The following is a 26,571-nucleotide window of genomic DNA, read 5'->3' on the forward strand; positions in this document are numbered from 1 at the left end:
GTATAAACATAGACATTATATATATATATATATATATATATACATACATACATATATATATATGTATATGTGTGTGTGTGTAGTTTAGAGGTTTATATTTCCTTTTCATTTTTTTTAACATTTTCCTTTTCCTTTGTTTATCGAAGTGAAAATTTCATGCAACCTTCGTCGGGATATTTGTACAATATTTGCGGACAATGAAATACAGATATAAAATGTTTAAAAGATATAGAGATTCCTGCATGGTTTAATATAAATGGAATTGGCTAGGTCACCCGAGTGTCTGTTTATGAATTCAGTAGCTAAACAGGCTTTTGTATCGCAGTGACAAAGAGATAGAGACAACCTTTATGTAATATCTGTGGACCTTTTGTCCATATTTGTCATTTATTTATTGTAAATTGTTTATACGATATTTTTCCAGAAAATATGTATGAATCTGAGTTATTTTCTTGATTACATGCATCGAAAGTGGTTTTTGTACTTCAGGTCGATAAGTAGACAGACTTATGAATTGAATCCTTCATTTGCGCACAGTACTGCTTTCTACACCTGGATATGAAGAAGACGTCCTCTTAGTAATTAGCATCTTTTATTTCAGTATTTACAGAGAAGGCCACAAGGGACAGGAAACAGATCGAACAGCTCCAGTAAACAATCAGAAATCTTCTCGTTTCGAATTCCCTTCTTAAAGAAGTTCACTGAGCTGCTTCTAAAATACACCCAAGTTATGATAATGGATTGAGAGCATTATGGTAGCTATATTAACAGCATTGTGACAGCATGACATAAACAGCAATATTTCTCTTCTGGTTTCTGGCTACAGTCTTAACAGCACTTATTAGCCAAAATGCTTGATTCATCAGGAACCTACCAAACATCAAGTGTGTAGTATTTTGTAATGAACTGACACAAAAATAGAATAATTTCTTAAGCAGATACCTCTCACATATCCTGTGGACAATGGAATAAAGAGTGAACAAAACCGATCCCATGACAGTCGACGCGGAACTGCATTTTGAATCTGACATACAGAACGCCTCCGGTAAACACAGGTAAGCTCGTGTGATGTATCGGTGGTCCTTTGTACAGTTAAAAAACACTAAAGTATTCGAAGTACGGAAGCTCTGTGGCTCTTGTTGAACAACAGACATAAACAGAAATGCAATTAGAGGTACAAATACCTTTTATGATGTCTCCTATAGCCAAATGAACACATTCTGTATCTTCATATTGAGATTTCTAAGGTTTGTCTCTAACGGAACAACATGTCTGTATGTGTACTTAGATATGAATATGTACGTAGAGAAATACATACATCCATACTTGTATTATGTTATTATCATACATATACATACTAAGTACAGACACAGACATACACATACATACACACTGATATATATATATATATATATATATATATATATATATATATATATATATATATATATATATATATATATATATATATATATATATATACATGTTTGTGTGTATAAAAGTTATATATTAACACTGAAAGGATCTGTAAAACAGCTTCATTAAACAAATAAATCGCAGCTCTTGTTCTTCAAATAACTAAATTCATCATCTAAACTGGAAATAGAAACACCTTGATTATTTATATCGGTTGAAAGTAGTAACCATTTCAATATTAACATTAAGAAGCAGTGAATTTTCATTCGACAGTAAACAAAATATAGATGTCTACCGTAGGTAAACACAATCATATTTACACATACGAAAAAATATTAAAAAAAGACAAGAAAACAGTATTTTAACATTTTATTTCCTTAGCTAAAAACATCCAACATGAAGACAAAGTATATTTGTAATAACTTTTTGCCACCTTACTTGGATATGGACAGATTCACTATATTTTTTGCGACATTTCCTAGATTTAACAAAATTCCCATCGACTTTGATTCTTTCATAGTTTTCTTTCGACATGGAACAGATCAAGCATACGTGTGTGTGAGAAAAAGTATTTGATATTATAGCAGTATCGGATCCATACTTACCTGTAAGAAAACATAACTTCTTCTTTTTTCGGCTTCAGTAGTAAATGTTAAGTAGCGCATTTAAATCCTGCTCACTAGGACGAAAGCGAGCTTCCCACCGAAAACGTGACGTAATCTCCCGAAACAGACTAACTACCTTATAAAAATAACTTAGCCTAGCTACAGTATGCACACGTCATAGCCAACAAATAAAATGCCATTCTATGTTTTATTTTATACACTTTAATATAGTCGTTTCGCCTTCGTTTGTACGAGAATTCATCTTTATTCTCAACAATCGGCAAAATCCCAGACAGCATTACTGGTACCAGTCAAGAAAACGGTTCCCTCTCTCAGAGCATCTCGCTCTCTCTTTCTCTCTCTCTCTCTCTCTCTCTCTCTCTCTCTCTCTGTGGATATATAATTGACTCACGCGCTTTGATTAATTGCAGTACCTTGCTCATAGACGTTCCCTGGGGGGACTCAACAGGGGCAGTTAGAGGAGACGAGTCGGTGCACAGCAGTGGCCCAGAGGTCAAGGGGCCAACGGTCTCCAGGTTTATTAGGAATCAGAGCAGTCGGGGAGGGAATACTCCCAACCAAAATAGGAGGAAGGTGATATAATTGGTCCAGCAACGCCGCTTGTTTGCCAGAATAAAAAAAAAAGAAAAGCGATGTAACTAAAAAGGCTTCATCTTTTAGGCTGCTTACCCTCCAATCAAAATCAGAATTGAATAAGCTTATAATAAATGCAAAGAGTTTACCAAGAATTCAGAATTTCATATAGAATTGACCATTTGGTTACATATTTTATCATAATGAGTCTGTTTCTTGACTCAATCGAACGTATCCACTCAAAAATTAATTAATGGGTAACTTTTTTAGTTTAAGGCGAAAAAGGGCCGAAACATTTATATTAGAAATTCAGCATTTTTACCAGTCTCCTCCAATTTCAAAGATCCACTGTCTTCTAATTGTGCTTCTACGTGTTTGCAACTTTATCTAGCCACCGTGATATTCAATCGTCATTATAATCAGCTAGGTAGCCAAAGTGTAAATCTTCTATATCTGTTAGAAGGCTAATGGGAAAGCTACACCGGGTCCCACTTGCACTAGACTGAGTTTCTGACGACACAAATAACCAAAGATTGCAACTAATTACGGCCAAACAATTTCATGTGTTGCTTTCTTTTCTGTGTAGGAATTTAGTCTAAATATAACAATTAGAAAACTGACACTTTTCTCACAAAAAAAGTCACCCGAAAACTGCTGGATGATGACAGAAGGTAGATTGCAATTTTGTAAAGGCTTAAAAAAAGTATTGTATTGTTTGATAAAAATCTGAATTAAAATTTGCTTCTTAATCCTTGAATGAAGGTCTGCAAATTTGCATGAAAACTAGAAGACAAGAAGTATCAAATTCAAAACGAAAAGGACAAGACATTCCTCTTTCAGTCTTCATAAAATTTTAAAGTCTTATCAATTATTGGATAATTCTCTGTTTGGCCCAGTCTGTACCACATAACAGTGACTTTCCCACTCACGAGTTAGATGCTTTGAATGTTACTCATGCAAGTTGCCAAATCAGTACTGACAACAAGCCAGTTCCTAAAAGGATTAATGAAATAAAGAACACCAGTGCAACCATAAAATGCTCCCATAGACTGTACTAGTCCTAAGGAAATACGCAAAAGCCGTCCAAAACAGAAGAACGAATACATTCACACAGCAATAATTCAGCTGAGATCTTGGACTCAGAAAAATGCTGATCTCTTTAATTAAGCCGTCAGGAATTAAACCTTTCCTCTTACGGGAACTCTGCAAACCTTAAATTAATGCCACGTCTAGTTCTGTTTCTTCTCACCTCGGCCTTCTTAATATGTCCGGGGGAATTTCATTTACGAAACGAATTAACTCTCAAAACAAAGCCTATTTGATTATGAAATAGAAATAATGAGGAGGTGGTTGTTCTCGTACAAAGAGGAAAAATGATATTTCCTAAAAAATTAAGCACGGCGTAAATGCCTCGATTTGCTTATAGGCAGAGAAATGTCCAATCATTCTCCAAGACAATTTCGGAACACTTTTTTTCCACATGCTCACTCTAAATTTATTGAAAAATACGTCTGGTTTTCTTGAAAACTGAGCAACAAGACTTGGATATGAAATCTTAAGTTCAGATTTTCTTTCTTTGTAGAATAACTACATTTAAGGAACGTTTTACTCTTTCTTATTTTAGTTTCAAATCAAAATACGTATCACATCAATTAGTATGCCGTTTCACTATTTAAGTCAAGTAATTCCCCTTCTTAATCCGTCGAGCTGCTTACATTTAAACAAGAAATGCCTCCAGCTTGCTATCAGATGAATTCATAACATTCGATGAAATGAAATTTTCGTCCTTCCAAATATTCTTAGTAAAACTTTGAGAGATACAACCAAAAATGACAGCAGGCATTCAGATCTGACTCACACCAACTCCATTCTCTAAGCACCCTGTGCTCTCTAAAGGGCTCTCAACTACTGGTAAGCCCAGAAGCGCTGCAAAGGGGTTTCCCTTCTTGTAAACTCATTTTTCTAACTACCTGTGCAGATCCAAAAAAAAAATGGTTCTAGCACGTGTCAGGATTCTCAAACAGCCTCCTTCGTACGCCTTCATAGCCTTTGCTCTTTTCCATTCCAGCCACGTCCCGGCGTTTAAATAATGTTTTCCATTACCCTGACCTCATTCATTCTTTGGTAAGCAGCCGTGACAAAACACAACTTATATAGGAGAACACAAGTTGCCCTCTTCGTTCATATGCAGCGGATTTTCCGACACTTAAAATAATCTGACAGAAATTACACAATTTTCCGGCAGGCACGTAACTATATTTTACTTCAGTATCAAGTACAAAATGATAATGATACACCAAGTTTATGAATAAACACTAGTTTCCATTCAGATTCTATTCACTTTTTACTAATTAAGGAGAGGATTCCACCTCAATTTATTTTTCAGTTTCAGTGACTGATTCAAATGAATCCCACTTTCCCAGGTAAATGGCAGCGCTTGACTCTCATTCTTTGTATTGAATATAAAAAAAAAACTACCGCAGGTTTTCGCAAATAAAACATCACAGCAGACACCGTCCACTTCCACCGTTAAAGCTTCGAGGAAATAACAGTTTTAATCGTGATGATGACACTGACGTGCAGCGTGACTCTTAGGATACACAGAAGCATATTTATGCAGTCAGTGCAGGAGGAGAGTAAATTCAGTCGCCAAAATCCCCGTAAAATAGAGAAAAAAAAGTGCTCCTTGGAAACCAGATCTAAGTCTCTACGCAACAGGGTCAGTTTAAGAATTCCATTTGCTGTGAAATTCTGCTCCGCACTAGCCACTCCGATGCCAAAATAGACAACTGACCATTTTCATTTCTAAATTTGTCGGCCGAACGTCCTGTTTTAAGTTTATCACATATTACAGCTCACCAAAGAGCATGATATGGTTATGCAATATATGTATATACACAGTTCATACACACTGGGAGGGAGTATCATCATATACTGTACATTTACAGGAAAAAAAAGTAGACACATATTATCTACGTATGATTTTAACGCTGCCTTAAAAATCATTTGAACACACTGATTTACTATGGTGCTTCTTTTCTACTTCACGTTTACTTACCTAGTTTGTTCATAAAACTACATGTATCTATATATTTACATAAGTCGATTAGATATCTTAAATATTTGCTGCCATGTTTACATTGATATATTATGTTTTCTAATACACCTCAATCACTGGTTACTAGGTAATGCCATCATGTTTACAGTCAAGCATTAAATTTATTTCTCAACTTTTTCCGTTGGTCTGTATTATATATATATATATATATATATATATATATATATATATATATATATATATATATATATATATATATATATATATATAGTATTATATATGTGTGTGTTATTCTGCTAGAAATATCTACACTCACAGTCAAAATGGAGTTCATGTTATGGTATAATTACTAGCATCACTGGTTTATTCAAATGTGAGAATCACTCGCAATAAGGACATACCACCTTTCATTTGCCCCGCAGGCGAGACAGACACACGCGCGCGCGCACTCACTTCAGCTAAAGAGTCTACTAAAATGCAAAGTTCCTGAGTTCCATCCATCTGCTGAATCTCGTCTCTTTCAGGGAAGAACTTTTCCATTCTGTACAGTTTTTCTTCCGAGATGGAAATGAAAGCAAATACAACGAAAATCAAAAGTGATTGCCTTGAAGTCTATACGTGTTATATGCTTTGATAACTTGTTTTATACTGCTATCCTCAACATGCCGTGTAGCCTTCGTAAGAATTAGCTTCATTCCCCGGAATGGAAAAATGCCGGTAGCTGAGGTAGTCTTGGGTACCTGGGGCGTCAGGCTTGACAGGTTCCCTTTTCTTCTTGCACAGCTGACAGCAGCAGACGACACCCACGACCAACGCCACAATGATGATGCCCAAGCTGACGCCGATGATGACTGCCAGGCGGTTATCGAGGACTGTCTGAGTCTGAAGCTGCTCCAGCGTCCTGCCGCGAGTGCATTTGGTGTCCAGGTCCTGCTGTGGGGGATACAGGGAAATAAAATGGAAACACTGTTAGCCTTTTCTCCCGGAATAAAATTACTTCTAAGATTAAAATCAGCGGAAAGAATGAAATACATCAAACTAAGCTTGCAAAATATTAACCAGATAAGGGTTTCCTGATGGATTCCAGATCTAAATCAAATAAACGCAAAGAGCGCAACTAAGAAATTCAGCTACGCCATATTCTGTTTTCTGATCTATTCATAATGTTTTGTCCTTCAAAGAATAAAATCTTGAATGAGTGATAATCTGAAGTACTTGAGCATGAGGGGGACATACCATAAGGCTTCGTTCGGATGTAAGTCTTATTCTTGGTTATTACCTACCTATTCTTCTTCTTTTAACGTGCTCTTTCCCCATTTGTATGGGGTAAGCACGATGCCTTCTTTTTTGAGGGATTTTGATTTGGCTTTGGGGTGGACTTTGTATCCTCTATCGGCTGCCCTGCCTGTCATCGCTTAGACCCCGGTAGCTTATGTACTGTACATGCATTGTACCAGTCACCAGCGCCCTTTCTCCCAGCAGCGAGGAGACGCTGCGCGGTTAGGTCGACAGTCGAGACGTGTGAGGTGTCTGTTATGTTTTTAGAAGATGTTGGAGTGGCTTTGTTTGTGTGTGTATTAGTCTGTAACACCCATTTGCTTTTAAGCAAACCTATCCTTTGATTACATACATAATCCCGGGGCGTCTACACGGATAGCAAAGTGTCCGCCTCTCTAACCGGTCGGGTTGTCAGAATATAGTTATTTAATGGTTATTTCCTACCTATTAAATAACTAAATTCTGACAACCCATCTAATCTGTCCTAACCAAACATAGCTTAACTTTACAAAGCAGTGGGGTAGGCCTCCCTTCTGCAAATGCAACATAAATGAAGAGCATGGTAAATGTCTGTTCAAAACTAACCTGTGGTCTTTGCAGTACAACCGCAGCTTCTTCTTGCGTGTGAGGCCTCGCTCTGCTTATTGGTCGGAGGGCCGTTGTGAGTCCTTGAACGCAAATGACGTAGTTGGTATCAGGCATAAGGCCCTCTAGCTGGTAGTTCCTGGACGGGGACTGCAGCGTTCGTGTCTTGAGTGGCCCCAAGACCCGCCCGTCCCTTGCTGACATCTGGAAGGATACCTGTCCAGGCAAAGAAGGGTCATTAGTTGTATATCCTGTCGGTTTGCATGATCATTGAATATGAATTAATGGATGAGGGGGTTAGAAATGGTATGACTGAATAGATATAAGAACAAAAGATGAATAATATTGCTCGTCTTAGTTTTTAGTCGATCAGGGTAATCCCCCCTTCACTTATCTTATTCTTCAATTAAAAGCGAGTTTTTTGCTGTTGAACGTAGGTCTAATACTCTCGACAATTAAACAAGAAGGATTTATCATTATTATGAAGCTTGTTTGACTAAACTTGAATGCATTCTCTACCACGTCAAGTCAAATCTAGATATCAAGTGTACAGAGACCTGTCCTATTATTCACTAACAACGGAAATATCCTAGTATGCAACTTCCATCTCATGAGATTTGTATAACTTGTTGGCAAATTCATTATGACAGTTATCTATATCTTTTACGAGTTAACAGGATGCTTTGCTTATCATTTTTGGGGGGAATTTTTAACTTAGATGATATGATTAAACTTTCAGGAGATATTACTGTAAAAAAAATCACTGAAAAATTACAATTTCCATCGGTCGGGGCAGGTAGAAACTGAGACAACCTAGCCTTTTCGTTAGAACATGACAGTTTCTTAATCCATTAAACATACTCGCAGAAAGTTCATTACAGCAAGTATACTATCGTTGGTCCCGAACTGAACTTAAAAATCTTCACAACAAAATTGTAAGTATTCGTCGTTCTTTATCTATATCCATCGTGAGGAAAGGGTTGACACAACAGAATTAGACAAAATTAAAGAAAAAACAAAATAGTAACTAGCCTCGTAAAAAAGAATAATTCCCCAGAGCTGAAAGAAACAAAAATAAAATTCTAATTTAGCCTCGTATACAGTTATTACGTCATCATATTATTATTAATAAATCAAAAAGTCCACTATTGATAAGGCAGTTTCAAAGTTCAAAGGAAACTTAGGTTATTTAGAAATATTAGCAACATCATGAGTCACAGCAGCTGTAGCAGTACTTCTATTATCATAACAATTGCTACCCCCAACTCATCTGTAAAAATCGTTAAAAAGTTGCAAACCATTAGTAGTGATTAATGATTCATAAATTAATGAGAAGATTAATGGAAAGAAGTCCCTGGCGTTAATGGCGTGCGTCACCTTCTCTTTCTGTCACACCAATTTGCCTCCCTTTTCAGCAGATCGCCATTGCACACGTCCCTCATTATTTAGTTCTCTTTGTCTGCCTTTCTCCTTTGACTAGTTCGAAAAAATACGTCTGCAAGCAACGTCATTTTTTTATTCTATTCATAATTTATTTCTGAGAGGGGTAGGTGGCACTGCAGTCGTAAGAAGGATGGCATTTTCAATCCTTTCTCACTGTACACGATCACAGTTCACTGTTTGTTCTTGAAGTAGGCTTCACACGACTCAATAACAGATCAGATTTTTCACCCCTTTTGTGTACGCTGAAATATTTAAGTATTTCAAATATAACAGCCATACAGTATTTGTGATCGTTTAGATAAAGTCTCTGATGAGAAAGTACAAAATAAGATAAGAATATAGATATTTAAAAAATCTTTAAAGTCCTTCAAAACGAATGCTCTGCTTAATTTTCTTAATTTTCATAGTCCCAAAATTGTTATTTCCCTAGATATTAATATTTAATTTAATACTGAAACTGGGGAATAGTGTACTTTCTGTTCCTATTTCCCATAAAATTTCCACACGAAGGAAAACGAATTAAAACCAGAATCTCTCTCTCTCTCTCTCTCTCTCTCTCTCTCTCTCTCTCTCTTCATACACCGAGTTCGAGTCACTTCGTAATCACAAATACAAAGTAGATTTGGGGCTTTCATACGACAGTCCACAATGAATAATTCACAGCCTCACTTTGAAGTTTCGGAAACTGAACTTTCATCGCAGTTTGTTCAGGATCTAGATAAGACTCTCTCGCTCACTTTTGCAGGAATTGCGTATGAAAACCCCTCAGTTTGGGAAGTTCCACTGGCCGTCATTTATAAATGTTACGAATTTGTCACTGAAATGCATTACCAAACTTTGGAAACCTGTTAGCACAAGTGATCATTTGTTCATCACATTCAGATTTTTTTTTTAAGAATTCAGGAACATTTTAAAAGGACTACTATATTATTAGGATGGTTGGTTCTGACTCTCCCTTTTTAGTTTGCTGTAAAAAAGAAAAACTATTGAGATGGCTATTTGTCTGTCCGTCCGCACTTTTTCTGTCCGCCCTCAGATCTTAAAAACTACTGAGGCTTGAGGGCTGTAAATTGGTATATTGAGCATCCACCCTCTAATCATCAAACATAACAATTTGCAGCCCTCTAGCCTGAGTAGTTTTTATTTTATTTAATTTTCAAGTTCGCCATGATCGTGCGTTTGGCATTGCTATAGGTGACAACATCACAGGCCACCACCGGGCCGTGGCTGAAATTCTCATGGGCCGCGGCTGAGGTTTCATACAGCATTATATGCTGTACAGAAAACTCGATTGCGCTGAAGAAACTTCGGCGCATTTTTTATTTGTTCTTGTTTAGTCCAGTTTATCTTTACACTGATTTCAAAGTAGAAACTAAAAATATGACTGCCAATTGTTATACCATGAGTGGGTCAAATTATCTTTTAAATTTTCCATGCATAAAAAAACTAGGAGGTACCTAGATAAGCCAGGAGAAACAGAAAAAAACTAGTCACTTAAGAAACTTTCAAAAAGAGGAAGACAGGGAGTTAAAAAGTAAGACATATATAAGCCTTTTCGACCAAGGAGAGTTTGACACATAGCATGTTGGTCTGACTTTCTGCTCCCTTCATTTGTAATTCACTTTCTCAGGTACCCTCCGTTCCTTCTATTCGCCCAGTAACAGTCTGCTATATCCTAGTAACGCGCTCTGTTACATCCATGCAGCAAAGTTACGAAGAGGTACTGCTTCTCGATGTATTATCTTGCTCTTACATTTATTGGTTTGCGAACTTTTTAACGATTTTTACAGATGAGTTGGGAGGGGGGGCCGTTAGCAATTGTTATGATAATAGAAGTACTGCTACAGCAGCTATGACTATGATGCTGTTAATACCTCTAAATGATAACCTAAGTTTCCTTTGAACTTTGGTTACAGAGGATGATCTTGTTTTGATGCTTATTTCTGAAACTTCAGAGATCGAGAAAGGCCGCTTAAATGGTTTTGAAGTCTGTCAGACATCATACTTTTTTAATTACGAATTCTCAATCTCTTTCGCATCTTCAGTTATTCCTGTTAAAGGAATTTATGGTAATACTCCTTTATCTTGTCTGCTGAACTAGCACTGCTTGATAATCTTTCCGAAGTTTTTCTTCTACCGCTTCCCCAAACAGTAACATCTATAACAACAACATTCATAATGAAATCGTTCGAAAAGATGCGGAAATCTCCGGCAAACTTCCCTCCACATCCGCAGGCAGGTAAAAAACAACAGGTAAAAATCAGACCGAAAGTTCCCCAGGGGACACGGCACTGCCGCTCGAAGGACCTTCAGCAACAAAAGGCCAAACAAGTAAAAATGTCACTTCTCGAAAACAGAAGTTTATGTGCGCAATTTCACTACACCTTCGTGGCCCTCAGCGGTATCCAGGAGAACCTTAGCCCTCTTTGGCCTCCAACATTCGCAAGACAGCTCTTAAGAGAATGCGTCAAGAAATGTTTTGGAAGAATAGCGGGCCCGGGGCGTGGGTCGAAGAATGGGAGGGGAAAGAAATCTGGAATGACTCCAGGGGAAATCATGGAATGACGGAAAATCACGATAAATCAAGGATTTTCCTTCCTTCGATTTCAGAAAGGCTTGGAAAAGGTTCGTAGACTTTATCCTTCATAAATCTTAAGTTTTTTAGTGGAGCATCCTTCTTTTGAAATGACCGACATTTAATGCTTCGTTATCTTCGGTTATTGTACAAGTTCAGTTTAATGCTTTCTTTTCCTTTTTTTTATTACATCGAATGCTCTCGTAAACATATAAAGAACTTATACATATACTCACACACAAAGAGAAAACAATCGCGTCGTTGGACTATATTGAAAAAGTTTACTCACGCGTGTGGATAGAGAGAGAGAGGTGGGGGGTGGGATATAACACACCCTGGTTTCTTCTATATAATTTCTACTTATGACACTCGAAAGGAGTTTCTATCCGTGCCAGTCAACATACTAAAACCAGTCTCTTAATAGGACGCTTTTCTTAAACCAAAATACGTCGTCCAATCTGTTGAGTCCTACCTTAAACCCGTTAATGTCGGAGGAATTGGTGGCCTGCCAGGATACCAATAATGACTGGCTCTGGATATCTTGGATTGCCAGGCGTAGGATGAGTGGCTGGGGACAAAACGCAGAGGACGACAGTTCTAAAAATGGATGACCCAATAAACTCTGGAAAAAAATAATGAGTTTTGGTTAGACAGACTTGATGAATACTTGGAAGTTATGAAAAGGGTGGAACAAAGTATGCTGTTTTCTCCTCTCTTACGAATGTGTTTGCTTGGTCAGGAAAAATAGATTTGGGGAGGGAAAGTTGCTCGTTAAAATGAAGAATTGCATTCGTTGAGAAACAAAAAAAAAACTGTGTTGATCTTAAACTTTTAATACTTAAGTATCAATGATAGAAATTTTAACAACATCAGCAACGAAAAAAGGCAACTAATGTTTATAATAGTAATTGGCTCAGACAATGAGGATAAATTCTGTCAAAACAAATTATCAGAAGAGGCGTGTGCAAACATCAATGTGTTATTTTTTCATCAAAGCACTCGGCATATATCAGCAAGAATATCTGAATAACAACAAATTCAACTTAAATTTTAAAAGCATGTGAAATTTCCAATGGATCGTAAGCAGAATTTCATTTTTCTTTTGCTTTTACATTACTATGAATTTTATGAAAAAAGGAAAAACACAAAATACATGATGCCACAGATGACAATAATGTGCACGAAAGCCTTAATATAGCGGGTTAAGCAGCTGTCACACCATATCGATCATTTTAGGTAGCAGGCCCCTCCCCATAAATCATTTATCTCTACCAAGATATTTACAGACCTAAAATTTCTCTTATTCCAGTGTTACATCTTTCATAAAAAGAATTGCTGACTCATCATTCACTAAGCATTCTCTTGCAAGGAAATCTTGTCAAGATCTTCGTTTAGCCTGGCTTCATATGTTATAGAAACATCTTTTGAATTTATGCAGGCATTAATCTTATCGTAAATTTTACATATGTAAGATATTTATATAGTAAACAAGTAAATCCTTGATTTATCTATTGATTAGCAAGCATGCAATGCTTGATATCGTCCGTTACTCGGCATATTCAGGGATTTTCATCTGTAAAACTATATTTATTGATTTTTTATCATAAGTTTTCTTCCTGAATGAAAAAGACAATCAAAGCTGTATATACACTAAAAGAAAAGAAATATGAACCAAGGTAATAGATATAGCCAAAAATATATAATCAACTTTATTCAAAGAGGCATAGTTCATGAAAACCTGGTATAATCATAATTTAGGCAGGACGAATGATTAGCCATAGTAGTCTACATATAAACTCTCTGTCGAGACGTTCGAAATTCAACTTAAATAGCGCCAGTGACAATCAGAATTAGCAGTCGACTTAAAGTGCTTAGTCAAAGTATCTAATGCCGTGCTAGGTGCATTGCCATGATCAGAATTAGCAGTCGACTTCAAGTGTTTAGTCAAAGTATCTTATGCCATGCTAGGTGCATTGCCATTAACCTTAAAACGATTGTGAATGAGAGAAGGTATCTGACTAACTTTCCCAAATTCCACAGCTACTATTCTAGTCAACTTGCCTTCGGCAGATCGCAAGACAAGGCGTCTGGATCTTCGACATAAGACAGATGGTCTTGCAGCCATGACCACAGCTCACTGACTTCGCAGCCGCAGTTCCACGGGTTCCCACCGAGCTTGAGAGTCTTGAGGGTTCTTTCGACCGGCTCGAGAGCCACCGTGTGAAGAGCCTCTAGGTTGTTGTTGGAAATATCAAGATAACGCAGGCTGCTGAGGGGTGTGAACGAGCGAGGGTGGATGTTGGCAATCCAGTTGGAATGCAGGAGGAGCTTTTCCACGCCACTGCCATGTCGGAAAGTCGTTTCCTCGAGGTCCGTCAGCATGTTGGAGGATGCATCTATCACCTGGGAAAGTATAAGATCAGGTAGTGCTGTTAGTTCTTATAATCGACAGCGTTAAACTAGTACTACACCATTCATTCTAAATCGATTATTCATTTCAAGGATGCATTTGATAACTTGCTCTATTTACTCGGTTTCCTTCTGCCCAAATTTCATTGGTTTGCAATTTTTAACTGGCTATTTACATGTGCATCTCCCAAATGTTTGTGTAACAATTTGAAGAAAGAAACATTTTTACCGATAAAATGAAAACCAATGCTTTACAAAAGAATGTGCCTAATTAAAATTTTACTTTATGGTTAAAAAAAAAAAAACTACTTTTTCAAGTGCCAGAGGGTTAACTGTAAGTAAAGTGTTCTTTCCGTTTCCAAGTATGTTTTTTAGAATTACCATGAATGTGTTTCAATCTAAATTTTTCTCAAATCTCATAATTAATGCCTACATCTGAATTGAACGTCTTGAAGATAGCAAAGCGTATGCAAGTAAAGTATTTTATTCCATTTAGGTTAACATTGAATCATTTTCTTTGAAGAACTTTCCGGTAAGATCTAGTTGAGAGTAATCTAAAGCATTTGAAGTGCCCATAAAATATCTGGGGAGAAGCATTTTTAAAAATGTCATTTGCAAATACCATTCTTATACTTTGCCTAAATTCTTGAACGATAAGGTCATAGCATTTGAATTCCACCGCACCTCTGAAATTGCAGCCCTAAATAGCTGCGGTGTTCCTGAGCGTTGCTAGGAAATTGTAATCAATTTGTATTCATTCAATTAATATGGAGAACAATTCCAACTCAGATGGCGAGAACAATGGCGGGAGGACCTACAGAAATCCAGGACTGCCTGTGTTAGAAATAAGCAGCCCCGTTCGTGGCAATTAACAATAGCGGGCGTGAGCCATTTCCACGCCATTTAGGCGGTAGCTGAGAAGACTAATTACTTTTTGCTGATATATTTTCACTGTCTTAAATGACCAAGATGCGAAACAAAGACATATGAGGAGAGAGAGAGAGAGAGAGAGAGAGAGAGAGAGAGAGAGAGAGAGAGAGAATTTGTGGCTGAGAGTTTTAATATACAGTATTTATATTTATTTTCAGCAAGGTAAACCAAATAGCGGCTCCTTATCCTGGTAGGCCTCCTATTCTTCGTTGCTAAAAAATATTTGAACTCTTCTTTTTACGACTGCATAAAAACATGTACAGAAAGTATTGTACTGTAAGTGTGAGTGCCTGTTTCATTGAAAGTGGTGCTAATATTACAGTTAACATTTTCATCCGCACTTTTTTTCAGTTCACTCAACCGTTGTACAAAGTCTGCGTTTACCGTAAGTGTCTAGTATCTCAAAACAAAAATTCAAACTGACGGTTGCTATGCATCAAATTTAGGCCAAAACAATAGAACATACCGTAATGATTTAAAAAAAACACAAGCGATCAAATATTTTACAAAGAAAAAAATTAGAAGTTAGATAATGATCATAAAAGAACAGAATTCAAAATACGAAAAATACGTGGTACCATATGTCATCTTTCTACACCAATAATCTTAAATATTTAGAATAAATTCTTTCAAAGTTATAACCTAACCTAGCCTAGAGAGGCACTTTACATGCAGTACAAATATCACACCCGCATACAAATATCAACTTTTAATACAACTTACTTTTACTGTGTGAGAATCCGAGGGAAGTTGGTCAAGTTTTTTAATATTATTCCCAGTGAGGTTGAGGTGGGTCAGAGCTCTAAGCCCTCGGAGCCGTTCTCTGGGTAAGATCTCCAGGTGATTAAATCCGAGATTGAGATGAGTCAGCTGGGTAAGATTTCGGAAACATCCTGGGGACAGTTTTCCAATCGACGCATGGGCCAGATTGAGGGAACGCAGAGATGGAGTCAGGAGCAAATCAGAGCTTGTCAGGATGGTGAGATTAGTTCTTGTAGCTTCAAGCTCCTCTAGGTTGTTAAGGGTGGGACCCCCGATGACCCTCTTTCCGGTAATTCTTTTCAGCGGATTGCCCGACATATTTAGAGAAGTCAAGTCTGTCATCCCATCAAGGAACATTGCATTAGGAATTTGCTCAAAATTATTATCAGCCAGGTTTAACTTTGTTATTCTCAAATTGGCAAAGATACCTGGTGGAAAATCTGAAATCTTGTTTTCTGAAAGATCTAATACTTTCAAGTACCTTAACCCAGAAAATACTGTGTTATCCATTTCTCTCAGATATGTATTAGATAGGTACAGTTCTCTGAGCCGTGTTAGACCGTTCAGAGCACTTGTTAATTCTACTAGTGGGTTTCCTGTTAGTGTTAAAGTTTCTAATTTTGTGAGTCCAGCTAGGGTAGCAAACACTTTGTTTGTTAGATTATTATATGACAAATCAATATCTTTCAGACCCCACATTTTTTGGAAGAGTGCAGCTGTAAGTGATCTAAAAACATTTCTGGATAGATTGATTGTTTTTAGCACTGAAGCTTCAGCTAATAGATGTGCTGGTAGACTAGAAAGTTTACAGCCACTCAGGTCTAGCGTGACCAAGTTCGGCAAACTGTACAAAGCATCTTCCTCAATATTTTCAAATTTGTTATCTGCTAAATTAAGAACTTTGACATTGCGGGCATTAAGGAAAATTCTGTTCAGGCCACTCAGCATGTTTCCTTTCAAATTCAGCTCTTCCAGTTTCAACAAGTCTACAAAAGAATCATGATCAATCTCACTAATCATTGACCCCTGTAAATTAAGGGTTCTAATGGGAATAGATCCTTCAAAAACATACCTCCTAATTACGTAGATCTGATTATTTGAGAGATCTAGCTCATGGAGCTTAATTAGTTTCTGGAAAGACTGTGGTTCTATATCCATAATTAGATTATTATCCAAGTACAACTTCTCCAGAGAAAATAACTCTTCAAACAGCAGGGAATTGATATGTTTCAGCTTATTGTGAGAGAGGGATAGATGCTGAAGTTTCCTCATACTCTTAAAGGATTTATCCTCAATATGCCTTATCTGGTTATGCTCTAAGTAGAGTTCCCGCATAGATCCCAAATCGCCCAGCATTGTTTCCTTTATTACCGTAATGTTATTATGATTCAACCAGAAGATTTCAAGCTTGTCTTGTCCTCTGAATGCATCTACATGAACAGCTTTGATTTCATTTCTAGATAATTTAAGAGCAATTAGGTTTGCAGGATATCGACTGAGGCAGTCTGGGAATTCTTGAAGTTTATTATTTTCTAAATTTAAATGTTGCAGATTTTCCAAGGTCGAAAATGATTCTTTACCAATAGACTCTATCTCATTATTCTGCAAATGTAATTCAAGAAGGTTGGAGAGCGGGGAAAATATACCTGTTTCAATTTTCGTTAATTTGTTGTTCTGAAGTCTTAGCTCTCGTAGCTCTACAAGCTGAGTGAAAGTACCGTCTTTGAGATTTGAAATGCGGTTGTTGTCCAGACTGAGGGAGTTCAGGCTCCTTGTTGTAGAGAATAGAGTTGCCGGGATTTCGGCAATGTTGTTAGAACTTAACTGTAGGTTGAAGAGCATTTCCAAATTTAGGAAAGCTCCACTTTCAATATCGTGAATCTCATTGTTCTGAAGGTATAGTACAGACACTTTGGGTGAATTATTGAATGTGTTGTTAGTGATTTTCAAAATGTTGTTATTTGTTAAAAAGACCTCTTGTAATTCTGTAAGATTGGAAAACAAACCATTACTTATCGAATGCAGATGATTGTCTCCCAGATCTACAACTCTTAAAGATGGAGTAAACGTGAAGGTCTCTGGAGCAAGGTGCATGATATCATTATGACTTATATAGAGAGTCTGTAATTTATCATTATAAAAAAATGCATCAAATGCAATGTTTGTTATATCATTCATATACACTGAAAGTGACACAAGTTCTGGCATTGTTTTTAAACTATTTTTGTTAAGTTCCACAAAACGGTTACTACTTAAATCCACTACTTCAAGGGCCGGTAACTGTGAGTACCCGTCACTCACAATATCAGAAATCCTGTTCCAAGTTACCTTTAATGTTCTTAGTTTGTTGAGACGTTTCAGAGCAGATATTGGAAGCTGCTTCAGCTTATTGCTCATGAGATTCAGTTCTTCAAGAGTTTCTTCAAGGCCACCAAAGGCATATTCTGATATCAATTTTATCTCATTTCCTTTGAGATTAAGACTAGTTAACTTCATATTGAGGAAAGTATAGCTCTCCAGCACTGTGATATTATTTGCTTCAAGATCAAGCGATTTCAGTTTTGACAACTTTTGAAGGGAAGATTGTGGGACGGTAGAGAGTCGACTATGCATGATAGTGAGACTCTCTAAAGAATTTTCCAAGCCGTCAAAAGTCCTGTCTGCTACAGTCTGTATGCTGGAATGTGATATCTGTAAAGTAATGACCCCGTTACTCTGTACGAAGAACCCGGGAGAAAGATGGGTGATGTCAGAATCGAGGTCATAAATGCTAAGTGACGTCACAGGACGCTCAATAAGGCTGAGGACCCTCGACACCGTGGCCAAGGGTAGCCCCGAGCATTCCAAGAAGACCCCATCGTCGAAGTGGTAGCAAGGACAATAGGAGTTGTCTTCGAATGATGGGCAAGCTGTCCCTGAGATATCTTGTGTTCCCTCGACATCTTGAATTCCTGTTTCCCATGCCACTGCAAGGGTGGCAAGGATCAGCCAGTCCATAGTCAATATCAGCTCTTGGTCATGCTGAATCTGCAAGGAGAGAGAGAAATAAATGGGTCAAAATCAATTGTCTAAATTAAATGTAACAGGAATGTTTGTTTCAAATACTATAACAGTGGGATATTGTACTCCCACTCAGCAGACATGAAAAATGCATGTAAAGTGTTTTAATAAATTAACTGCAAACAAATGCATTATGTATAATAGTTTTTTTTATTAAGAAATATTCTAGATTTATTCTCTACTTTTCGCACATATCTCCATTGAAGTTTGCCCACTCGCACAGTACTAAGGGTTATAACCCTATTTTTATTTATCAATTTATTTATTTTTACACATACATACATACATACATACGTACGTGTCATTTCATAACCTAAGAGAACTCTCAACTTAGCACATCGAAAGAAACTGAGTATATCAGTATTGCATAACACTATACTTTTATTAATATATCTTGTAGGCATAGGGCTAATCACATCGATTTTATCACTTGCAATATAAACAAACATAATTTATAAACCTGTCAATAGGCTAATTAAAGTGAAAGATGAATACGGAATAAGGAAGGGCAAAATATTCACAAATGCAACTTTTCCTTTTAGAACCTTGGCTAGTATTTGGGAATTCGGTTATTAGCGCCATACTCATCTCTACTTTAACTGTGACTAATCACAATCGACTTACTACTGAGTACCTAATTCATGTCTTTTCCCATGATTGAAAGCTGGTCGTTTTGGGATTGTATGTACGCTTTAAAGAAAGTTTGTAGGGTTAGGTGTAACCCAGTTATTCTTAACCAGGGGGGAATTTCAGAGTTTCAAGGTGGCTAGGGGGCAGGGGGAGAATTGTGACCACAGATTGGTAGGCTCAAACTGGCTCTAGGACCACACAAAACGCAGTGTGCATCGGTCCGCACTACTGAGAGGTCACGCTGGGCTTTCTCTCTGCTAGTTTGTGTGTTTGTGTTAGTGTTTTGTTGCATATTATTTGGAATGCACCTTTTGAAGCAGACAAGTCTGGAAAGAGAGGTGGGGGACGGGAAATGACATTCTGGCACATGGTGAAAGGGTGCATGGGCCAAAAATGGTTGAAACCCAACTGGTATAACCTAACAGTTTTGAGGATTCTGTCCTTAGAAATATCAGTTGGTAAATTAATTACCTTTGATTGTCGTTGATTTTCTTGCCTTTCATTGTAAGTTATCCTCTGTAAACAGACATCGGCAGACACTCTCACACGAATCTTACGCAAATGCATATTAGTCACTGAGAAAATATGGAACCCCACGACATCTAGAACATTGGATGAGCTATATGACCAATCAGTTTATATCCTCAAAGTCGAATTTACTTACGCACATGATACATCATCTCTCAAGGTTTATTGCACCGACCTCTCTCTCTATCTATTTAGAACTGCGACTATAGCCTATAGCAGTTCATCAACAGGTTATTTTCCGAAGTCTGTGCGAGATATTTTACACTGAATACCAATAAATTTTACTTCAGTACAGAAAGACATTACCAGAAGAATAATTTCAAACCGGCATTATAAAGTTGAAACATAGCAGAGTGTACTAAATCCATATTAAAATCAAAAGCAAGTTCCTCCTGAATTTACATATAATGCATACATTTAGCCACATTGATAAGCTGTCAAATGATGCGGTTCTGATCTGGGACGAAAGGAACTAGCAGCTAGGCCTAGTGCAACCCTAGAGCAACTTCATGGAGCACTGGTGGCACCAGTGATTCTGAGTAAATAACGATAGATTGTAGTCTCTTTGCCTCAAAGTTTACTTTTCACAGCTCTGTTAAAATCTGTCATCTGATACTTTTAATACTGCCCAAAAAGAGTACTCTCTACTAAGTTTCTCCTATCTAGAGGTTACAATATTATGCTACATAGTGGAATACTTTTCCTCTTATCCGGATGTGAGCAGCGTCCTGAGACCTTTTCCCCTGGGCAAAATTGCATGAAGAAAAGTTTAAAGTCTTTTCTTTTATTTTTCCATAATCCTTAGTCTTTACTTAGTCAGCGGCATTCCCGCCCGAGCCTCTTGCATTAGAACTTGTCACTGATCTCGCAGTGTCTACATCAGTATTATGCTGACTTAGCATTCTGTCACATTGACAAAGTAGGGACTTTTACTTTGATTTTTTCAGAAATGTAAAACTGTTACCAGGCAGTATATCAGATAATAGTTCTGATTTTTAGCGGTAATGTATCCATCGAGTTCATTGACATTAGTTTTGCCCTTACAGCTTTACCTTTGCTTTGTATTTTTTTAACATATATTTTATTCAATGATTGCTCGCCAATTTAAGACCCGCTTGATTTGCTTCATTTGAATATATGTATTTATTTTTCGTAAGTTTACCTATTGCCTACCACATTATGTTTTTATTGAGCGTCGTATAACCTTATGTTTAATTAATAAATTAGGAAAATCAGAATAAATTCTCTGTTTGTTTTTTGCAGGTATCATTCACATGCAACTCCCCAAGTGCTGAGAACTATTGGAAAACAGGTAAGGAATTTAACGTCTGACTTCGTTTATTCTTAATGGTTCCTGTTTCACTAATGTTCACTAAGTCTTTCTGCTGCATGTTTCATAGGCCCAGCAATCATACATTTATTGGTTACAAGATTTTATTTGTTTTTCTGCTAATATACAGGCGTGTTTTATTCGACAGCGTACAAAGAACTAATTTTTAAAAAGCAGTACTTTAGTGGGCACTAAATTTCTTGAATGTTATTCTTTTCCATAGAAAACAATACATACAGAGAATGATGACTAACTCACTTTTTATGCTACAAAAACCCAGTACAGAAGATTATTCAAAGTCAGGACAGCTTAAGCTGTCGCTCGCAGCCTTTAAGTTTTTCATGTGAAATTACCGGGTAAGAAATGCTAAAACCATTATCAACCAGCAGTAATATATATATATATATATATATATATATATATATATATATATATATATATATATATATATATATATATATATATATATAGATTTTGCAACCGTTCGTGCAAGCATTTTCCTAATAACCTACATCTCTATATATTCATCATTACCGGCAGCTGTCTGTTAATAAGCAAATCCTACCGCAGACAGGTTAACATCCATATCAAGTAACAGTTTCATAACAGATGAATTATGATCGGTCTTACCCTTAGATTCAACTCAGGTTGTCAAGCCTTCAACGTTAATACATGATTACCATTCTATTTTTGGTCTTAATGATCAACCGTGGCAGTGTCAATCACACTGTTACTACGGCATTACATTTTTCATAAATGCCAGGCAGAGGGGTAAAACCAGTCACTCAAAGAAACTCAACTTCCCATTTTCAAAGAACCCCACATCGATGTTCATCGAGAGCCCAGTTTCCAATGCTTCCACGGGCTGTATGAAGTCCTCATTAAACAGTCATCTCAATCACCCTTATTTTTGTGGAATAGCCGAATAGCCAATCGTGTAACGGAGTGGCTTTTAATGACAGAGTTAATCCCCTATCCCTTTTATACCTCAATTTATGTTTTTTTGTGTGTGTGTGTGTGTGTGACTTATCCAACTTTTTCACTGAGGCCCGTAAAGGATCTCAGATTCCTCTTCGTTGAAAATGCCTGATTTAGATGAAAAGGGTATGTGAGGTGCATCTACTTGTTTTATTGCGTCATTTTTTTGTTAGTTGTTTGTCTAACATCTTCGCTTGTCATGTAGTATATGTAATGATATCTGAGACGCATGGGTATTGTTTAAAAGATAAATCAAGCAATTAATTATGAAATACGCTAAATTTATTTGTTCGGTAAGGTTCGGGTACAAGAAAAACTTCGGATTTTTTTTCATATTTATTTCCGAAAAATATTCATAAAAAAAAATCATTACTAACTCTTTGACGACAGAGATTCTACTTAAAATCATCATTTTCGGAAATTACGATTTTCCGAAACATGAAAGGTCGCTCTGAATCTTGAATAAATGCCGCGCTTGTCAGTTGCCAAGTCTTATTTTTGAAGGTCTTTTCACTATCAGACATTATTCCTCTACCAAAAAGGTTACGTAACAATAACATTTTTTTTCTCAAAAACTCTATCAGTATATTTACATGTGGATTTCATGAGATATGATTTATGCCTCGACGTATATACTCATTTTGACTTTTGCTCTTGTAGTTTGTCACCAGGCATTCCCATGAGATTCAGTCATCTCTTTCCCTAAACAGCGCAAACTAACTTCCCGCTCGTGGCTGTCATAGTCGAAGATGTTTCTCTGGAAGTTTGTAGGAAGTTAATAGATTATTAATTAGTTTTATAAGAGTATGTGTGCTTTACAACTATATCAGGATAAGCCAATGTTGATGACTTCACATTTACAATTTTACGGATATTTTTTCTAAGGAAAACTTCAACAACGTTTCAACAGAGTTGCTATTTTCTACATATTATCAACTGATATATTGCACAGAGGGTCTCTAGCCTCATTTGCACGGCGGCTTAACTAAAATTTATTTTATCAAGATATGTGAGACCGAGTCACCCTGTGAACCGGAGTGTAAAGACCTCTCTCTCTCTCTCTCTCTCTCTCTCTCTCTCTCTCTCTCTCTCTCTCTCTCTCTCTCTCTCTCTCTCTCTTTTAGAAACGATCGGTCTCCCGTCAAGTTCCTATTCATTTCAGTTTGGAAGCTCTGTCTTCAAAATCGAATTAGCAGAAGATAAGGAGACGGATGAGAATAGAACCAACGACAATATAAGTGTACAAAGATTGAGTAACTATTAACATGATTAGAATACAATAGTTTCTTAAAGTGTTTACGTTTCCGGATCTGATATAAACTAATTTCATTATACAGTTCGTGCTATAGATCTGCGTTTAAAAGAAACAGTTCTATTATCTCATTTCATTTAATTGGAAGTTTGTTAATAAACAAATAATATAATTTAAAGAAAAATGACTCTCTCTCTCTCTCTCTCTCTCTCTCTCTCTCTCTCTCTCTCTCTCTCTCTCTCTCTCTCTCTCTCTCTCTCTCTCTCTCTCTCTCTCTCTCTCAGTCAAATATATTCAGTTACATGATCTATCATATCACTTAGAAATGCAATTGTGGCTTCATGAAGGTTATTTCAAGCGTTATTTCATCAATCTACAAATAATATTACAACGCCAATCAAATTATCACAAGAGACAACACCCAATGTGGTTCTATGACTACTCGTAGACAAACTTCTATAAATCATGCTTGCCCCTACAACAATTTTCCCCATTTAGCTGCAGGGCTTAGTGGACTGGTTTCTGATTATTTGTATGTACATATACATACATATATATTTTTTATATATAAATATATGTATATATATTTATTTGCATATGCATATACATATATATGTGTATATACGTATATATAGTATATATGCATATATATATATATATATATATATATATATTATATATAATATATCTATATATATACACATATATATACAGTATATGTATATATATATATATATATATATATATATATATATATATATATATGTGTGTGTGTCTTTAGAATAAGAAAGGGTTTGAGAAAGGGTTCAAAATACAATCACAAACCACATGAAGAATAAGAGCGTAAATCCGAAGTAAAAGAATTATTATGTTCACAGGACCATCCGTTTCACCACATGCATCAGTAGCTCCTTTGTGATACTTGACCTGACCTCTCGTTGACACATGGCCTGTGTAGAATTTCCCATCCTCTTTTCCGAGAGCATTTCCTCTCTCACTCCTCTAGTAAGAGTAAATATTTCTGTTTGTTGATGACTTGGTGAATCTGCGTTAGCAAACTCTCAGGCCACTTTCTAATATCCACAACTGAAGTGTTGCTATTTTTCTCAAATTCTTTATTTTTAACACAACTTCTACAGGTATATCGCTGCAAGCGTAGAATCAAAAGTGTGTTGAAAGTGTTAAAGTTTGTTCTGCAAATGTTTTGAGTTTGATGTATTGTTGCCATTATACAACCGCTCCAAGTTTCAAGTAGCAATTCCAGCTCCGGTACTGTTATTATCATAACCGATATGGTTGTTTATAAAGTTATAAATCCAGTTGATTTCTAAACCTCTCATAAGTCACAGAATACCAGATTCTGTGTAAATAACGTAGAACTACAGCGTAGCACTACAGGATTACTAGTGTCTATATTTCGGCAACTTTATTATTGCAAGCGTCCCCTTCCCACCGCACAGTGGGATATCTTGCCCCACCCCCATCCCCCGACAGTAATGACAAGCGAAGTGTGGACACGCAAAGCAAGTATTTAAAAACAAAGGCATGTCGAATTTCCCTTCTTTGTATACAAGAAGTTAGCATTTCATTCTTGACATCTAGGCCCACTTGCAAGTATAGACACACACACACACACACACACATATATAGTATATATATATATATATATATATATATATATATATATATATATATATATATATATATATATATATATATGAAACCTACGGCGATAAAATTAAAAAATAGGAGTAAAAACTATTCATTATTATTATTATTATTATTATTATTATTATTATTATTATTATTATTATTATTATTATTATTATTATTATTATGTAAGTGTTTTGCATAGCGCGAAACAGGACAAAATATTCGACTAAAATAAGTCAAGACGGAGACAGGTGCCAACGGTTTCTGACAAATATTACGAATCAAGCCTTCTGTATACTCTTAGATAAAGTTATAAATTAACCTAAAGATTTCCCCATAGATTTCAGTTTTTGTCCTTTTAAGGTAAATTACAACGTCCTTCATTCACTCTCATAACTCCGTCGCTAAATTATGATCAGGGTTCCTAAACTAAAATGTTACTTTCTTAACAACTGTCGTTACTGAAATCACTTAACAAAGTTTTACCCACATAATAATGATTTCAAAAATGCCTCTAATATTCCTCCCGAGTTGCAATTCATCTTTCTATTCAAAATGAACATACTTAAACATATAATTAAGATACAGAAGAAAATAAAATTAAAAAATACTCTAGACATAATTAATAGATACAAGTTATGACGGAGACATGAGACTGTTACGTAATAGATTTTTTTTGTATTCTCTGATTAATGTCGCCAGACTTTCCCCTCTTGTTATCGCACTAAAATATGCTGTCAGAAAGGCCTTGCTATACATGCCGTTGAACATCCATTTTCTCGCTAACGATCCTTATCACGCCTCTGTAATGCACACGGAGCTTGACAGCCAATTCTCTTTCTCTCTCTCTCTCTCTCTCTCTCTCTCTCTCTCTCTCTCTTCTCTCTCTCTCTCTCTCTCTTTGTATTTAAAGCATGATTAAGTATGGTTACATCCCTTGATGTTTATCTGTTCCCTTTTGCATACATATACATTCGTAGGTAGAAAAGAAAACTTGTACGATCGATATCCAGTCGACGATGAAAATAATCGTAAGAAAATTGCTACAGTATAGAGCGATGCCTGTTTCGGCGTTGTTGAATATCTAAGCTCACTCCAAGGTTTATTTCGACATCCTGTGTTTATTTCCTCACATAATTAGAGACGCTCTTGGACTGATTGCGTCTAAAGAGTATATTTGGACTCACAAATTTTAAAAGATGCCTTTGAACAGGCCCAATTGGCGACTAGATACAGTAAGTTAACACGCAAAGTTTATTGTCTCAGAACCCGGAAAGATTCCAAAAGTGGTCAGGGATAACAAAATTTCACCTCGTTGGAGATTCTTTCCTTAATCAGTAGGCTCTGGGTACTACCAATATAATTATAGAGTTAAGAATGCAATTTATTGACTGGAAAATTCTTCAGTCTGCATGCAAAGAGAGAAAAAGTGAATTTAGACCCGATATTACAGGATGTAGTTGCGTATGCTTGACGCCTAACAAA

General features: G+C 36.5%; 1 protein-coding gene across 3 annotated transcripts in view; it reads right to left on the reverse strand.

The window, feature by feature from the left end:
- Positions 1-575: 575 nt before the first annotated feature.
- The window catches only part of LOC136843129 (protein artichoke-like), a 308,081-nt gene continuing 282,085 nt past the window's right edge, over positions 576-26,571 (reverse strand). For 2 of the 3 annotated variants that reach the window (XM_067111163.1, XM_067111162.1), the window contains exons 3-7: positions 15,617-18,682; positions 13,616-13,957; positions 12,027-12,176; positions 7,537-7,752; positions 576-6,606 (exon numbers count right to left, since the gene is read on the reverse strand). In XM_067111163.1, coding sequence (XP_066967264.1) covers positions 6,331-6,606; positions 7,537-7,752; positions 12,027-12,176; positions 13,616-13,957; positions 15,617-18,652 — 4,020 coding nt within the window. In that variant the 5' untranslated portion in view covers positions 18,653-18,682 and the 3' untranslated portion in view covers positions 576-6,330. The remainder of the gene's footprint in view (positions 6,607-7,536; positions 7,753-12,026; positions 12,177-13,615; positions 13,958-15,616; positions 18,683-26,571) is intronic. The other variant, XM_067111164.1, reaches the window with a different exon arrangement.

Source organism: Macrobrachium rosenbergii, chromosome 11 (genome assembly GCF_040412425.1).
Source record: "Macrobrachium rosenbergii isolate ZJJX-2024 chromosome 11, ASM4041242v1, whole genome shotgun sequence".
Classification (NCBI taxonomy): Eukaryota; Metazoa; Arthropoda; class Malacostraca; order Decapoda; family Palaemonidae; genus Macrobrachium; species Macrobrachium rosenbergii.